At 44.4% G+C, this 18,876-nt stretch overlaps 1 protein-coding gene across 1 annotated transcript in view; it reads left to right on the top strand.

Moving 5' to 3' along the window:
• The window catches only part of HCN2 (hyperpolarization activated cyclic nucleotide gated potassium and sodium channel 2), a gene marked incomplete at its 5' end in the record, with an annotated part of 92,035 nt that overhangs the window by 62,304 nt on the left and 10,855 nt on the right, over positions 1-18,876 (top strand). Inside the window, 2 exons of the mRNA XM_081320989.1 lie at positions 5,786-6,209; positions 17,978-18,139. Of these exons, the coding sequence (XP_081177115.1) occupies positions 5,786-6,209; positions 17,978-18,139 (586 nt within the window). The remainder of the gene's footprint in view (positions 1-5,785; positions 6,210-17,977; positions 18,140-18,876) is intronic.

Below are 18,876 nucleotides of genomic sequence, written 5' to 3'. Positions count from 1 at the left end.
TGTCTCTATTTACTTCACTGCTTTGGCAGAATTCCTATCACAGGTAGTCCTCAATTTACAACTACCATTGAGACCAAAATTTCTTTCCTAAGGGAGACGGTTGTTAAATGAGTTTTGTCCCAGTTTACGATCTCTTGCCACAAGCATGCAGTTGGAAAATTAGTGACACGGTTGTTAAGTAAATATGGTTTCCCCATTGACTTTGCTTGACAGAAGGTCACCAAAGGGGATCACGTGATTCCAGGACACTGCAGCTGTCATAAATATAACCCACTAAGTGCTATTGCTATAAATCTCTTTTTTCAATGCTATCATAACTCCAAACAATCACTAAATGAACTGTTATACCGTGTTTCCCTGAAAATAAGATCAGGTATTATTATTATTATTATTATTATTATTATTATTATTATTATTATTATTATTATTATTATTATTATTCCTCCAAAAGAGGCACCAGGTCTTATTTTTGGGGTAGGCCTTACCTCCGGCACCGACAGCCCCACCCAGACAGTCCACTTCTTCTGGGGCCAAAGTTCTGCAGCTGCATTCGGACCTGCATTTTGCAGTCTGGTCTTTCCAAAAGGCCTAAGCAGCTGAGTACCGAGCTATGGATTGAATTCATAGCACGGTTTCTTGGCTGCACAGGCCTTCCGGAAAGCCCTGTGACTGAGAAATGCAGGCCTGGCTGCAAAAGAGGCCTCAGAAGAAGAAGTAGGCCGGCAAGGAGAGTCCTGGCTGCAAGGTTAGCAGGTGCGGGGTGGGTGGGGCAGATCCACCCCCCACCCCTCACCCTAGCTTGTTTTTTAGGTGTGTGTCTCACCCCAAAACTAGGGCTTATTTTTGGGATAGGGCTTATATTATCCCCCCCCCCCCAAAATCAAGCTAGGGCTTATTTTCGGGGTAGGCCTTACTTTCGGGAAGACACAGGTAAGTCAAGGACTACTTGTCTACCTGTAGCTATTGGGTTGATCTGAAGGGTATCCAGGACCCAACACAGCATTCCCTAAATCCTAATTTTCCTGTCTCTGAGATGACTGGCAGAATTTTCCCCTTCCACAGGCAATCATTACAGGAAATCAAGTATGGCTGCTTCCCTTCATTGCTCCAGGCAAATATTTTATGCCCAACAGAGAAACAAACAGGAATGGCAATGGTGGGGGGTAAATAGAAAAACCACAAGCCACAGTTATTCCAATTGTGCATATTTCTTTCAACACCAGCAGCGGTGCCAGCTTGTTGGGGGGGGGAAAAAGCAACCGATGCCGCAAAAAAATAAAAATTATAAATACTGGCGGGGAAATAATTTTTCCTCTCCTACAGAAATAAAAGACGGTCTTATTATAATGGCAGTGGGAGGGCGGTGCCAAAAAAAAATATGTGAAAAGTCAGAGAATAAATAAATTATCATCTCTCTCGCTTTTCCCTCCGATTCATCCATATTTGTATTCTGTGCCTCTTGGGGTGGATTGAGGACAAGGGAGAAACTCTTGATTTTGTTTTTAAAAAAAATTCTGGCTGGCAAATTGTAGAGCGACGCTAAAGAAGCTGTGGCTAAAGTGGAGCTCAAAAACCTTGGCTATCTGCTTTTGACCTTGCAGGCATCTGCAGAAGGTCACCCAGGCTTCCAGCAGGATGGAGAAGTGGGACAGATACTTCCTGATTTGTGTGTGTGTGTGTGTGTGTGTGTGTGTGAGAGAGAGAGAGAGAGAGAGAGAGAGAGAGATTGAAAAGGGATTCAGGGTGTTTTTTTCTTTGCATTCCTCCTGTGAAAATCATCCATGGTAGTTTTGACCCCAAAAGATTTTTCTGTGTGGTGAGCTGCTGTCGTCTTTGGGATGACAGATATACCTGGGTTTATTTTATTGTACGTTTCTGTAGTTTAACATTTTGATAAGAAGCTTAGCCATAACGTCTATCTCTGAACCTCTAGATAGAGTATCCCAAGTCTTCGCTTTCTCCTGCATGCTTGTTTTTTATTTTATTTTTATTTTAATCCCATTTATATCCCGCCCTTCTCCGAAGACTCAGGGCGGCTTACAAGCTTAGCAGTAGCCTTCATTCTATGTATATGCCTGCTTATTAGGGCTTTCGCCCCCCCCCCCAAGCGGCATTATTACAAAGTCAGCTTAATTGCCCCCAACAATCTGGGTCCTCATTTTACCTACCTCGGAAGGATGGAAGGCTGAGTCAACCTTGAGCCTGGTGGGACACGAACCTGCACTAATTGCAGGCAGCTGGTGTTACTTAAGGAGGCATTAGCCCACTGCTCCACCAAGGCTCTTTTTTTGTTATCTTGGGATTTAATAAAAAAAAGGAAGGATCTGGGCTTTAAGTACCTTATAAAGATACCGATAGGAGAGAATATCTGTAGCTTGGGGTTGAAGTGTGGGGTCCTTGGTGCTCTCCAAGCTGGCTTATTTTTTTCTTGCGGATGCTTCATTAGCCAACTAGGTAACATCACCAGTGCTAGAAGGGAGTGGGGTTTGTGGGGGGGGGGAGGGAGGAAGGAGGGAGGGAGGAGGAGGAAGACTGTGGGGTCTTTGGTGCTCTGAGCTTGGTTGTTTTCTTGCAGATGTTTCATTACCCTGCTACAGGGGTCTTCAAACTTGGCCCTTGTATGACTTGTGGACTTCAACTCCCAGAATTCCTCAGCCAGGCATGTGTGCTGGCTCAGGAATTCTGGGAGTTGAAGTCCACAAGTCATACAAGGGCCAAGTTTGAAGACCCCTGCCCTATTAGGTAACATCATCAGTGTGTTCTGTACCAGCCTGCTACCAGCCTTGCAGAAAAGGCAACCCCTTTACAAACGGCAAGAGGCTGGAATAACGTCTGCCAAATTTATTACAAAAACAAACAAGACACGAACCAAGATACAGGAGCTTTGAAACACTATCTGAGCGGTTGCTTTCAGCAAACCAGCCCTCCCCACACATTCCCTTTATAAAGAGTTCAGGGCGTGGCTTCTCTCTGCCTCCTTCCGAGAAGCCCCATTGCCTTCCTCTGTTTACTCCTACTTGACTGCCTCCTGCGTCGGGCGTCCTTGAACAGGGCCAGCTGTGGGTCACCTTCATCCACACTGTCAGGCTCACACAGCTGGGTCTCCATGGTGACCAAGTGGGAGGGGCCTGCCTGAGGGCTATCATCAGCAAGATCTTCAACCCCCTCAGCAAGGTCTTCAACACCCCCCTCCTCCTCTGAGTCGTCCGACCCAACTGCCGAACCCACAGGCTGACCCTGAATCACAACACAGTGCTAGAAGGGAGTGGGGTTTGCAGGGAGGAAGGAGGAGGAGGAGGAGGAGGACAACTGTGGGGTCCTTGGTGCTCTCTGAGCTTGTTTGTTTCCTTGCAGACGTTTCATTACCCAACTAGGTAACATCATCGGTGCAGTAATGAAACCTCTGCAAGGAAACCACCAAGCTCAGAGAGCACGAAGGACTCCACAGCTACAAATATCCTTTTCTATAAACAATGGGATTCTTCTCTCTTTTTTTAAAATGCCCCTGAACAGCAAAAGGAACGTAGGTCCTTGTTTGATCAGTTTGTATACAAGTGACTTGCTCTGATTCACCAGTGACAGGAAAGTCACTTGCACATCAACAGAGAGCAAAACCCCGCTCCCTTCTAGCGCTGATGATGTTGCCTAGTTGGGTAATGAGACGTCTGCAAGAAAACAACCAGGCTCAGAGAGCACCAAGGTGCTTGAAGAAAAAGAAAGAAGAGTATAAACAGAAGATGGCTACAAACCTTAACACCCTTGACCAGTTTGAACACCTTGCCCCCAGAAATTGTGGGCGCCCCATCACTGGAGGTTTTTAAGAAGAGACTAGACAGTCATTTATCTGAAATGGGATAGGGGGCTGGACTAGAAGACCTCCAAGGTCCCTTCCAGATTCTATTCTATTCTATTCTATTCTATTCTATTCTATTCTATTCTATTCTATTCTATTCTATTCTATTCTATTCTATTCTATTCTATTCTATTCTATTCTATTCTATTCTATTCTATTCTATTCTATTCTATTCTCCAAAGCACAAGAGGGAAGGACGAGAAACAGTGGTTGGAAACTGATCAAAGAGAGAAGCAACCTGGAATCAAGGAGTAACTTCCTGACAGTGAGGACAATCAACCAGTGGAACAGCTTTGCCTCCAGAAATCATGGATGCTCCAACTGTTGTGATTCAGGGTCAGCCTGTGGGTTCGGCAGTTGGGTCGGACGACTCAGAGGAGGAGGACGGGGGGTGTTGAAGAGCTTGCTGATGATGGCCTTGAGGCTCCGCAGAGCCCTCAGCCGGGCCCCTCCCACTTGGTCACGACGGAGACCCAGCTGTGTGAGCCTGACAGCGTGGATGAAGATGACCCACAGCTGGCCCTGTTCAAGGACGCCCCACGCAGGAGGCAGTCAATCAGGAGTAAACAGAGGAAGGCAATGGGGCACCTCAGAAGGAGGCAGAGAGAAGCCACGCCCTGAACTGTATTTAAGGGGAATGTGTGGGAGGGCTGGTTTGCTGAAGGCAACCGCTTGGATAGTTCCTGTTTCATAGCTCCTGTTTCATGGTTGATGTCTTGTCTTGCTCTGTTTTATGTTAATAAATTTGGCAGGCTTTATTCCAGCCTCTTGCCGTTTGTAAAGGGGTTGTCCCTGCTTTTGCTGCAGGGCCGGTAGCAGGCTGGTACAGAACACCAACACTGGAGATTTTTAAGAAGAGACTAGACAGTCTCTTGTTTGAAATGGTATAGGTTCTCCTGCTTGAGCAGGGGGTTGGACTAGAAGACCTCCAAGGTTCCTTCCAATTACTATTACTATTCTGTTATTCAGTTTCCAACCAACGTGCTGCGTTCACACGACATGCGAACTTGATGGTTTTAATCTGAGCTGGGCTTGGGGGAGGCCTTAGCATGTGCGAATGCAACCCAGTCAGCCAGGAATCCAGCAATTTTCCGACTGAACTCTGGGGATTTTAAGTTGCCCCTCCTGTCTAAAGTAAAGCATCTGGGAGCAAACATGATTTTCTGTGGGCAAAGTAGGCAGTCTTCTACTAATCAAGAAAAATATATGATCCTTTAGCCCAATTTTGCCCACTGTGGTAGAAGGGAATGGGGTTTTGAGCACTGTGGTGGATAAAGCTTTAATGAAAAGAAGGACTAGGGGTGATAATGATAGCAGTATTCCAGTATTTGAAAGGCTGCCACAAAGAAAGGGGGTCAACCTGTTCTCCAAAGCACCTGAAGGCAGGTGCAATGGATGGAAACAAATCAAGGACAGAAGCAACCTAGAACTAAGGAGAAATTTCCTGACAGTGAAAACAATTAAATAGTGGAACTGCGGAAGTTGTGGGTGTTCCATCATTGGAGGTTTGAAAGAAGAGACTGGACAGCCATTTGTCCGAAATGGCATGGGGTCTCTTGCTTGAACAGGGGTTGGACTAGAAGATCTCCAAGGTCCCTTCCAACTCTGATTATATTCCATGTTCTATGTTCTAACACTTGGCTGGCTGAGGAATTCTGGAAGTTGAAGTCCACAAGTCTGAAAGTGGCCAAGTTTGAAGAGCCCTGTTGTAACACAAGACATTCTTGGATTGCACAGTAAACCCTAGATCCTCTTGAAAAAAAAGCAAACTTAAGGTAAATGCAGACTAAATTTAGTATACTACCTGAATACATCCACTCAGTGTCTTAAGTTTGTGGTGGGCAAAGACAGCAATAACCTAGCTTTGACCCGATAGGGCTTGTTCCGATGTTCTCCCACGTCTTGATTCCCACCTTTTTCCTTTCATTCTAGGTTCTACTGGGACTTCACCATGTTGCTTTTCATGGTGGGCAACCTGATCATCATTCCTGTGGGCATCACCTTCTTCAAAGAGGAGACCACAGCTCCCTGGATCGTCTTCAACGTGGTCTCGGACACCTTCTTCCTCATGGACCTGGTTTTGAACTTCCGGACGGGCATCGTCTTTGAGGACAATACGGAGATCATTCTGGATCCTGAGCGGATCAAGAAGAAGTACTTGAAGACCTGGTTTGTGGTGGACTTTGTCTCCTCTATCCCTGTGGATTATATCTTCCTCATTGTGGAGAAGGGCATGGATTCTGAGGTCTACAAGACCGCCCGGGCCTTGCGCATCGTCCGCTTCACCAAAATTTTGAGTCTCCTGCGACTGCTGCGTCTCTCCCGTCTTATCCGCTACATTCACCAGTGGGAAGAGGTAAGAGACATGCTGGAAGCTGTGGGAGATCCACCAAGGATGAAATTTTCATAGATCCTTCAAAGAAGAGCCTATGTTCCTTTTGCTGTTTTGCTGTTGAAAAAGAGAGAAACATCCCTTTATTTATATTTGTAGCTGTGGAGTCCTTGGTGCTGTCTGAGCTTCGTGGTTTTCTTGCAGAGGTTTCATTACTGCACTGGTGATGTTACCCAGTTGGGTAATGAAACGTCTGCAAGGAAACAAACAAGGTCAGAGAGCACCAAGGACCCCACAGTCCTCCTCCTCTTCCTTCTCCTCCTCCTCCTCCTTCCTCCCTCCTCTCTGCAAACCCCACTCCCTTCTAGCACTGGTGATGTTACCTAGTAGGGCAGGGGTCTTCAAACTCGGCCCTTTTATGACTCATGGACTTCAACTCCCAGAATTCCTCAGCCAACGTGCCTGGCTGAGGAATTCTGGGAGTTGAAGTCCATGAGTCATAAAAGGGCCGAGTTTGAAGACCCCCATAGTAGGGTAATGAAACATCTGCAAGGAAACCACCAAGCTCAGAGAGCACCAAGGACCCAACAGTCGTTGTCGTCGTCCTCCTCCTCCTCTCACCCCATATAGTACTGATGACGTTACATAGTTCGGTAATGAAATGCCTGCAAGGAAACCACCAAGCTCAGAGAGCAGCAAGCACCCCCACATCCCATTATTATTTTGTTTTGGGTTTTTGTTTTTTTTTTGAGTTGAGGGTCCTATCTGGAATTTGGCAAGCATGCAGTGGGCGTGTTCCCAAAATGGCCACCATAGTAGTTGGGGCCATTCAAGAATAGAACAGCATTTCTCAATCTTGGCAATTTTAAGGTGTGTGGACTTCAACTCCCAGAATTCCCAAGCCAACTTTAAGATTCATGAACTTCAACTCCCAGAATTCTAACTTTAGGGTGGGTGGGCTTCAACTCACAGAACTCCTAAGCCAAGATTACGATGGGTGGGACTTCAACTCCCAGAATTCCCATGCCAACCTTAAGATAAGTGGACTCTCAAAATTCCCCAGTCAGCCATGCTGGGGAATTCTGGGAGTTGAAGTTCACCTATCTTAAAATGGTCAAGATTGAAAAACATTGTACTGGAAGAATCCTGTCATCTAGGATTCTGGCTCACGTCAGTGGGATATTTTGGGGACCCCAAAGCATTGCTGAAAACATGCGCAAAGGGAGAACCTGGGGGTTTGATTTTCAGCAGCTCCCCTTTGCTATTTCTTTATTTTTCTTCAAAATACTTTTTTTTAAAAAAAATCTGACTTTAACAGAGAATTAGGCAATCCTGTTCATTCACCACCATGCTCCTAGTCCTGTTGAGAAGGTTATCATTAAAAACCATCTCATTCCAAAAAGCACGTGAGTTGAGTGTGTTGAACTTGGGGAAACAAAGATGCAAGAAAAAGATTGGCCTGGCCAAAAAATAATAATAATAAAAAAAATCAGGAGTTAGGAAGCACCTTTTCAAATTAACTTTAAATATGGTTAAAAGGTCTACGTTTTTGAAAGCTGCAACTACAATAACATGGGTGAGTCTGAAAAGTCGCTAAGAACCAATTCCTCCCGAATTGTTTATTCCTATTTATTGAAGTAGTTCCCATCGTCCAGTCTGTCCCCTTTTGTCAAAAGATGCTTCAAAAGATCGGAGTCTTCGAAGGATACAGCGGCAAAGAGAACAGAACAGAACAGGGACCCTGGAGGTCTTCTAGCCTGCCCCCCTGCTCAAGCAGAAGACCCTATATCATTTCAGGCAAATGGCTCTCCAGCCTCTTCTTAAAAAGGCTTTTTTTTCAGTGCCATTGTAACTTCAAACGGCATCTAAACAAATGGTTGTAAGTTGAGGACTGTCGTGTCCAGCTTACTGCCAGATATAGATACTCCTCAACTTACGACCACAATTGGGACAGGAATCCTGCTCCTAAGTCACTGCAGTCGTAAGTCGAGGCACCGCACGAGCAGACCCAACTTTTCTGACCGTTTCATAATGGCAGCTGTTAAGCAAATCTCGCAGCGGTTAAGTCTGAATCCACTCTCCCAAATGGGCATCTTTTTTTACATTAAACAACTGTTCGTAAGTCGAGGATTCATTATATTGACCTTGACTTTCAGACTTTTAAGGAAATGAGCAGTGTACGCAGGAGACACTGTGCAAAAGCTCCAGCACGGGAGTTTTTAGGGACTCACAACGCTTGGCACTCCTGCTTCTGGCTGAAGAATGTGTGCAATGTGGTGCCTCCCACACCGATGGGGTTCGCAAAACACAGGCGGCTAGTTTTCAGTAGGGCTAGCTGCTAGGCCCTTTGTAGTTCAGAGTCTTGGGGTAACTCGACCGTTGTTATGCCGTGTTGCATTGAGTCACAGCTGAGGCTTATTTCCTTGAGCCAGCTTGGGGGATTTAACCTGCTGTACAAGGAAAGAGGAGGATTTAAGGTAGGGATCTTCAAACTTGGCTACTTTAAGACTTGTGGACTTCAACTCCCAGAATTCCCCAGCCAGCTATGGCTGGCTGGGGAATTCTGGGAGTTGAAGTCCACAAGTCTTAAAAGTGGCCAAGTTTGAGGACCCCTGTTCCAAAGACTGAAAAGATGTCCTCTCTTGCACCAACTGATCCCTATCAACTCGGCAACCCACATCCTTGGCCCACAATCCCCCTGACTCTCAACAGATTTTACTATTTATTTATTTAATTTACACAGCCCCTCCCCCATTTCACATGAGTGGCAGCCTCCAATCAAATAGAGGTAGTCCTTGAGTTAAGATCACAAATGAGCCCGGAATTTACGTGGCTAAGTGAGGAATTTGCGAAGTGAGTTTTGCCCCATTTTTATGACTTTTCTTGCCACCTTTGTTAAGCGAATCACTGCAGTCGTTAAATCAGTAACACGGCTTTTAAGTGAATCTGGCTTCTCCCCCCCCCCCCCATTGACTTTACTTGTCAGAAGGTCGCAAAAGGGGATCACGTGACTCTGGGACGCTGCGACCGTCATAAAGCCAGTTGTCAGGCATCCAAATGCAAATCACGTGACCGTGGGGATGCTGCAACGGTCGTTAAGTCTGAAAAATGCTCAAAAGTCATTTTTTCCAGTGCCGTTGCAACTTCGAAGTTACCAAATGAACTGTTGCAAGCCGAGGACTAATGGTAGAGGAAAACAAAATACAGTTTTTAAGAAGAGACTGGACAGCCGTTTGTCAGAAATGGTATAGGGTTTCCTGCCTGAGGGAGTTGGACTAGATGACCTCCAAGCTCCCTTCCATCATCATCATCATCATCATCATTATTATTATTACTATTATTATTATTAAAAGACATCCCAGGAAACAAAAACAGAGCAGCAGCTGTAAGACAGCACCATTTCCCCCTGAAACTTCTCAGATTTTTTTAAAGGTTGCAATAATTGCCGAGGCTGCTCTGTGCAGAAGGCAGAAAACCTCCCAGTGAACTAGTTCTGTCATCACCCAGATTTTCCAGGAAATGAGGGTCTCAAAAAATTGGTCTTTTTCTACAAGGTTCAGTGAACTTCTCTTAGTGTAAAAAAAAAAAAAGTTTGCTCTGCGCTCTGCATTACTACCCACAAAAAGGACAAGCAACAGATGGAAACTAGTCAAGGAGAGAAGCAACCTAGAACTAAGGAGAAACTTCCTGACAGTTAGAACAATTAACCAGTGGAACAACCTGCCTCCAGAAGATGTGAATGCTCCAACACTGGAAGTTTTTAAGAAGAGAATGGACAGCCATTTGCCTGAAATGGTACAAGGCAGGGGTAGGCAACCTTGGCTCTTTTATGACTCGTGGACTTCAACTCCCAGAATTCCTGCGCCAGCCATGCTGAGGGGAAAGGGAGAGGTTTCCAAGCTGAGTCATGCTGGCTCAGGAATTCTGGGAGTTGAAGTCCACGAGTCATAGAGATGCCAAGGTTGGCCTAGGGCAGGGCTAGGCAACCTTGGCTCTTTTATGACTCGTGGACTTCAACTCCCAGAATTCCTGAGCCAGCCATGCTGAGGGGGAAAGGGAGAGGTTTCCAAGCTGAGCCTTGCTGGACTTCAACTCCCAGAATTCCTGAGCCAGCCATGCTGAGGGGAAAGGGAGAGGTTTCCAAGCTGAGCCACAATGGCTCAGGAATTCTGGGAGTTGAAGTCCACGAGACATAAAAGAGCCAAGGTTGCCTACCCCTGGTATAGAGTTTCCTGCCTGAGCAGAGGGTTGGACTAGATGACCTCAAAGGTTCCTTCCAACACTATTATTATTATTATTATTATTATTATTATTATTATTATTATTATTATTATTATTATTATTATTATTATTATTATTATTATTAAAAGGCTTGCTGGCTGCTGAGCTTAGAGTTGCAACACCGGTAAATTGAAAGAAAAGTGGAGAGGAAACAGGCAGTTTTAACCCTAGCAGGGTGAGATCTGCTGGGCGGGAGGGACAGACAGGCTTCCTGCATGTTTACAGGCAGTTCTTGACTTACAACAGTTCATTTAGTGACCGCTTGAAATTACAACCCTGAAAAAAGTGACCTATGACCATTTTTCATACTTGTGACCATTGCAGCATCCCCATGGTCATGTGATCAAAATTTGGACACTTCATATTTATGACGGTTGCAGTGTTCCAGGATCATATGGTAGATAGATAGATAGATAGATAGGTAGATAGATAGATAGATAGATAGATAGACAGACAGACAGACAGACAGACAGACAGACAGACAGACAGACCTTTGTCATTTTTTTTACTGTGGGCACAATGGCACAGGTTAAAAATGAAATTTAGTTGCCTCTCTCAAAGTGTACCCATACATAACACACATTTAAACATACTATACAGTATACAACTTATGTATAGATCTACACCCTTAAACATATAAGCAACATATAAATATTAATCACTGCCCATCTTCAATACGTAATTAAAGTTCACAAGGTTTATATTGTATGGAACAAAACTGGGACTGAATCTGGGGGTTCTGCTTCGGATACCACGGAGCCCCCTCCTCCCAGAAAGTAACAAGGAAAACAGCTTGTGAAGAGGATGTGTAGTGTCCCAGACAATCCTGCGGACCCTGGTCAGCTTCTGACAAAGTCAGTGGGGAAGCCTCGGTTGCAGCATCCCGAGGTCACGTGATCCCCTTTTGCGACCTTCTGACGAGCAAAGTCCATGGGGACGTCAGATTCACTTAACAGCCGTGTTACTAAGTTAACAACTGCAGGGACTCACTTAACAACTGTGGCAAGAAAAAATGTAAAATGGGGCAAAACTCACTTAACAACTGTCTTGCTTAGCAACAGAAGTTTGAGGCTCAATTGAGGCCATACATCAAGGACAACCTGTACCTCTTGAGCAGGGGCCTTCAAACGCGGCCCTTTTATGACTTGTGGACTTCAACTCCCAGAATTCCTCAGCCAGGAATTCTGGGAGTTGAAGTCCACAAGTCATAAAAGGGCCGAGTTTGAAGGCCCCTGCTCTTGAGTATATATGGTGTGTGGTTCCTTGATTTGGCATCACAAGGCTCCTTCCAGCTTCGAACATCTGTGACGTTGATCCTGATGGAAAGGCTGCTTTTAAGAGCCTGGCCAGGTACATGTGAATTTAAACGTATGTCTAGTTTAATGAAGAGAAGGACGAGGGGGGACATGATAGCAGTGTTGCAATATCTCAGGGGCTGCCCCAAAGAAGAGGGGGGAGTCAAGCTATTCTCCAAAGCACCTGAAAGCAGGACAAGAAGCAACGGATGGAAACTAACCAAGGAGAGAAGCAACCTGGAACTAAGGAGAAATTTCCTGACAGTGAGAACAATTTATTTATTTAATTTAATTTAATTTTTATTTAATTTATTTACCGGTAATTAACCAGTGGAACAACCTGCCACCCAGAAGCTGTGGGTGCTCCAACACTGGAAGTTTTTAAGAAGAGACTGGACAGCCACTTGTCTGAAATGGTATAGCAGACATGTCAAACACAAGGCCCGGGGGCCAGATCCGGCCCGCGAAGTGGTTTCATGAGGCCCCACGAAGCCATCCTGGAAACAGTGAGGGAATGGTCCCCACTGCCTTGGCCCTGGCCCAGAGACCCTCCTTCTGCCAGAGACCCTCAGATCTGTCCCACTCCTGCCCAGGCCCCCATAGGCACCCTTGATGCCAACGATGTAGAGCTGGCCACGCCCACCCAGTAGGCCATACGCACTCTACCCACGCCCAGCCAATTAGGCCACGCCCATCCAGGCCACACCCACCCGGCCCCCTGAGGGCAACCGCAATGCTGATGCGGCCCTCAATCAAATTGAGTTTGACACCCCTGTGGTATAGGGTTTCCTGCCTGAGCAGGGGGTTGGACTAGATGACCTCCAAGATCCCTTCCAACTTTACTATTATGATTATGATTATGATTGGCAAATTTGGGACAGTTGTGGAATTTTAATAACCGGGTTTCAAAACAGCTGCTGGGTGGGAGGTTTGCTTACTCAGAAAAAAAGACTGCTGTAGAATAGGAGTTTTCAAAACCATTGAGACTGAAAGTCTCAACGTTGCTGCCATCTAGTGGTGGGATTGAGTTTTTCAGCGAACATTGGTCCCCTGCAGCTGTTTTGCCTACTGCTGGTTAGGAGGTGATCCTCAATACAGGTAGTCCTCGTTTAATGGCCACAACTGAGCCCAAAATTTCCCTTGCCAAGCATCAGTTGTTAAGTGAATTTTGCCCCATTTTATGACATTTCTTGCTAAGCAGGGCCTTAGTTAGTAATACGATTGTACAGCTAGTGCTCGGCTTAGAGCAGCAAATGAGGGCCAAAATTCCTGTCGCTAAGTGAGACATTTGTTAAGTGAGTTTTGTCCCGTTGTACGACCTTTCTTGCCACAGTTGTTAAGCGAATCACTGCAGTTATTAAATTAGTAATTTGGTTCTTAAGTGAGCCCGGCTTCCCCGTTGACTTTGCTTGTCAGAGGGTCGCAAAAGGGGATCACGCCACCCTAGGGACACAGCAACTGTCATAAATCTGAGTCAGGTGCCAAGCATCTGACTGATTATATGATTATATGACCACGGGAAGGCTGCAAAGGTCGTAAGTGTAAAAAAAAGATATCATAACTCACTTTTTTCAATGCTGTTGTGATTTCAAATCGTCATTAAATGAAATGTCATAAGTCAAGGACTACCAGTAAAGTGAATCTGGTTATGTCATAAAGTTGCAAAAGGACCCCGGGACACCACAAGGGTCATAAATACGAGCCAGTTGCCAAGCATCCAAACTTTGATTATATGACCATGGGGATGCTGCAACGGTCTTAAGTGTGGAAAACAGTCATAAGTCTTTTTTTTCAATGCTTTAACTTCAGTCACTTAATAAACGGTTGTAAATTGAAGTATACTTGTATCATTGTGCAAGATCTGGGCTGCCTGGGAATCTCACGGCAAACTCTGCAGGAAAGCAAGAACAATCTAATCGTTGTCAAGAGTAATAAAGCACCCAAATTACACAGCCAAAGCAGCCCAATTGCTTCTTCATTTAAGCCCCCGAAGGCTCCATTCAATCAAAAGAAACATTTTGTGCTTGCAGCTGACTTGTAAAGGTGATAAATTATAATTATAGGAAGTTAATGCGTCTAGAGTCAATATACAAGGACAGATGTAAATCTGCAGGGAATATTTTTCTTTCCCCCCCCAGGAGATTACAAAAAAAACGGGGTGGGGGGTGGGGGTAGGGGGATGAAAATATAAATCGAAAATAGGAAGGCAATGTTAATTTTCATTATCGATTTTTATTTTTGGAGACCTTTGTACTTTAGCATCGTATGCTTGAGATCAATTGTTGACGTTTTTTACTGTTAACTGATATCCTTCTTCCATCCACTGAGTCAATAAATCAGAAGGTTAGAATTGAGCTTTCTCCGTTTATCACCGAGCATGAATTTAACTGCCAGGTAGAAAAATAGTAAAATTGCACCGTTCAATAGTTATTCTCAGCCTTTAGCAGAGTTTTCAATTGTCGGCAGTAGAGTTTAATTGGCCATAGATCTTGCTTCTGGGAATTGGCTTTTTTTTAAAAAAAAACACAACAATCCTTCTGGCCCTTGAGTTTTCTACAGATAGTCCTTGATTTATGACCATGTTTGGGACTGGAGCCCCTGTTGCTAAGTCAAGTGGACATAAGTGAGTTGGACTTGGATTAATTAACTATTTTGCCAAGATTGTTAAGGGAATCCAGCTTTCCCCATTGACTTTGCTGGTTGGGAATATCCCATACGTCACACACACACACACACAAACACACACACACCGGGTTTCTGCAACCGTCATAAATACATGCTGGTTGCCACTGCCTGAATTTTGGTCATGTGATCACGGCGACATTGGGATGGTTGTAAGTATGAGGACCGGTCATAAGTCACTTTTTTCAGCCAGGTCGTAAGTTTGAACGGCTGTTAAACCAACGGTCATAACTTGAGGACTGCCTGTACAGGCGGTTTCTTCTCCTAAGATGTGATCCTGGAAGCGCGATGCTCTTTTGCTCCACCACATACAGGTAGTCCTCAACTTACAACAGTACATTTAGCGACCGTTCAAAGTTACAATGGCACTGACAAAAGTGACTTGTGATTCTTTTTCTCACTTTTAACTTGAGCATGCTCACGGTTATGTTATCAAAATTCAGATGCTTGGCAACTGGCATTTACTTAGGACAATCGTAGCGTCTGTGGCAACATGATCCCCTTTTGTGTCTTTGTGACAAGCAAAGTCAATATTTTGCTAACTTAACAACCGCAGTGATTCTTGCCACTTTTCAGTTGTGGCAAGGAAGGTCACCAAACGGGACAAAATTCATATGACAGTTGTCTCACTTAGCAACAAAAATGTTGGGCTCAATAGTCCTCCATAAGTCGAGGACTACGTGTATCCAGTTGAAACAGCCTTGGTGGAGCAGTGGGCTAATGCCTCCTTATGTAACACCAGCTGCCTGCAATTAGTGCAGGTTCGAGTCCCACCAGGCTCAAGGTTGACTCAGCCTTCCATCCTTCCGAGGTAGGTAAAATGAGGACCCAGATTGTTGGGGGCAATAAGCTGACTTTGTAATAATGCCGCTTGGGGTGTGTGTGAAAGCCCTAATAAGCAGGCATATACATAGAATGAAGGCTACTGCTAAGCTTGTAAGCCGCCCTGAGTCTTCGGAGAAGGGCGGGATATAAATGGAATTAAAATAAAAATAAATAAAAGTATCCCTCAACCAAAGATCCTGGCTTTGAAATTCTCCAGTCACGGATGGATGCCTGCAGTGTGCCGTCTGCGGATGTGCTTCGCATTTCTCCAGGCAGCTTAAGGGAGGCGGAAGAGGAAAAAAAAATTTTTTTCCTCTTCCAAATCACTGAGGTGACCATTTCAAATTTGGCTTCAGCTTCTGCGTAGGGAGGTAAACAACCTCTTTTCCGATGGGATTGGTGAGCAAGCTGCAGACGGATTGTGACTCTCTGACTTTGGTTTTTGGTCTTTTTTTTAAATTAGTTCCAGAGCTTACAACATTATGCCGCTAAATTATGGAAGCGTATTTTTCCCCCCATTGTTGTTGCTGAAAATAAGACGCGTTAGGCTCAGCCTTCGAAGTGCGGTGGGTTTCTTGCTTTGAAAATGCTTCAGTTTCTGATTGGTATCCTCCAATTTAAAACGAGCGAAATAAAATTATCTCGTCGTTTCTGCTTTAGGGACATTTTGCAATATTTTAGTGGGATTTGCAAGTTGCTCATCGGAAGCACCAGGAAAGGCTTCTGTGCATGGTGCAAGAGATCTTTTCATGTCCTGGATGAAAACGGTCACAGAAGGAATGCAAAATTCATTATCATTTTGTATCAGTCTGGCGAATCATTTTTGCTTTTAAGTGCCCGTTGTCTTACCCCGTTGCAAGAATAAAAAAGGACGTTTCATTAAATCACGATGCTTTAATGTTTTAAAGAGATTTAAAATTTAAGAATCAGTTTGGCCTAGTCAAGTGGTTAGGGCCCTAGAAACCAGGAAACTCTTGAGTTCTAGTCCTGCCTCAGACATGAAAGATGTTTGGGTGACTTTGGGCCAATCACCAGGAGACAGTGAATTCTAGTCCCGCCTCAGGCATGAAAGATGGTTGGGTGACTTTGGGCTAATCACCAGGAGATTGTGAGTTCTAGTTCCGCCTCAGGCATGAAAGATGGTTGAGTGACTTTCAGCCAATCACCAGGAGACGTGAATTCTAGTCCCGCCTCAGGCATGAAAGATGGTTGAGTGACTTTGGCCCAGTTCCTCTCTCAGCTCAGTCCACCTCACAGGGTTGTTGTGGGGAAAATAGGTGGAAGAACAAATATTAGGTATGTTCCCTACCTTGAGATTATTTTTTTTATAAAATATACAATAAATAACATAAATAAGCAATATATATATAAATATTTATAAATGATAATAAATAATAATGTATCTAACAAGTATCTAGCTCAGGGATGTCAAATGGCTGGCCCGCGGGCTGGACGCGTCATGACGAAAGCACGCGGCTCCGATACGGCGCGTAACGTCACGTGACGTCGCAAGTTTGACATGTCTGATCTAGCTAATCTTACAAGTGATTTGCCCTGGCCACTTGTGGCTAGTTAAAATTTGGGTGAAAATTCATCAGTAATGGAGAGGAGAAAATATAAGTGGGCTTATAAATTGTTGGAAAGGAAATCAGAAGCCATTCCTTTAGATCTTTTTTTCTTTTATTTCTTATTAACTTCTCTTTATTTTTACTTTCTTTTGTCTTTAAATTTGAACTGGCTTCATCCTGTACAATTTTTTAAAATAAAAAGTAATAATTAAAAATCCAGTTTCGGTTCTCACCAAGACTGGAAAATGAAGGGAAAAAAAAGACATCTGAACACAAGCCAATCCCAAATCTTCCCCTTAGCGGTACCAAACAAATACCATGAAATCCTGAAGAGCAAGGCTTGGCTCAGAGTTGGAAGGGACCCCGGAGGTCTTCTAGTCCAACCCCCTGCTCAGACAGGACACCCTATACCATTTCAGACAAATGGCTGTCCAGTCTCTTCTTAAAAACCTCCAATGCTGGAGCACCCACAACATCTGGAGGCAAGTCGTTCCACTGGTTAATTGTTCTCACTGTCAGGAAATTTCTCCTTAGTTCTAGGTTGCTTCTCTCCTTGGTTAGTTTCCATCCGTTGCTTCTTGTCCTGCCTTCAGGTGCTTTGGAGAATAGCTTGACTCCCTCTTTTTTGGGGCAACCCCTTAGATATTGCATGACTCCTATTATGCCACCCCCAGTCCTTCTTTCCAGCAGACTAGAGGAGAATGGACTTTTCTTCAACCCAAATTTGGGGTTCAAAACAACAAAAGAAAGATATATTTTAAAACCTACCCCACTTCCCCTCCTACCATCTAATTCCTGGCTTCTACAGTATGACCCTTGCAGTTTTAATAAAGGAATAAGAGTGCCTCATAGCAGCCTAGAAGCTTCTCTTCATCCTATTCTTGGACTGTAATATTAATTTATTGTAATAATGTGGGTACTCTCTCAGCTTGGTTGTTTGCTTGCAGATGTTTCATTACCCGGTTAGGTAACATCATCAGCGCTAGTGAGTGTTTGCAGAAACTGTAATAACAATTCATTAAACCTGCATGACTCTCAAATCTGGGTGGTTCATAGCAATCTCAAAGAAATTTACAGTGCCTTGCTTTCTCGAAAACGGGAATTCTTTGCAATTTGACGTGTTTCTCTTTTCCCGCCGCAGATATTCCACATGACGTACGACCTGGCTAGTGCGGTGATGCGCATCATTAATCTCATCGCGATGATGCTGCTTCTCTGCCACTGGGATGGCTGCCTCCAGTTCCTCGTTCCAATGCTGCAGGATTTCCCTAGTGACTGCTGGGTCTCCATCAATGGGATGGTGGTGAGTCAGGAGGAAAGAGGAGATGGTGTCCTGGTCACTGTGAAGACCGCTATTATTAGAAACAGGGGAGACATGATAGCAGTATTTCAGTATCTGGGGGGCTGCCACAAGGCAGAGGGGCCAGGTTGTTCACCAAAGCACCAGAGGGAAAGACGAGAAACAATGGTTGGAAACTGATCAAAGAGAGAAGCAGCCTGGAACTAAGGAAAAACTTCCTGACTGTGAGGACAATCAACCAGTGGAACTGCCTGCCTCCAGAAATCGTGGGTGCTCCATCACTGGAGATTTTCAAGAAGAAACTGGACAGTCATCTGTCTGAGATGGTGTAGGTTCTCCTGCTTAAGTGGGGGGCTGGACTAGAAGACCTCCAAGGTCCCTTCCAGCTCTATTCTATTCTAAACAACAACAACAACAACAACAACAACAACAACAACAATAATAATAATAATAATAATAATATATTATTATTATTATTATTGTTGTTGTTGTTGTTGTTATTATTATTATTATTATTATTATTATTATATATAATAATAATAATAATAATATATATAATAATATTATTATTATTAACAATCTTCCTGGAGGGCCTCCAACAAGCAAAGTCAATGGGGGAAGCTGGATTCGCTTAATGACTGCATGATTCACTTAACAACTGCAGCGATTTGCTTAATGGCCATTGCAAAAAAAAGGTCAAACTCTGCCTCAGTTCTGACTTACAATTGTGGTTGTAAGTC

The sequence above is a fragment of the Vipera berus genome, assembly GCF_964194415.1.
Source record: "Vipera berus genome assembly, chromosome: 1".
Lineage (NCBI taxonomy): Eukaryota > Metazoa > Chordata > Lepidosauria > Squamata > Viperidae > Vipera > Vipera berus.
This window is presented reverse-complemented; position numbering and strand designations above follow the sequence as displayed.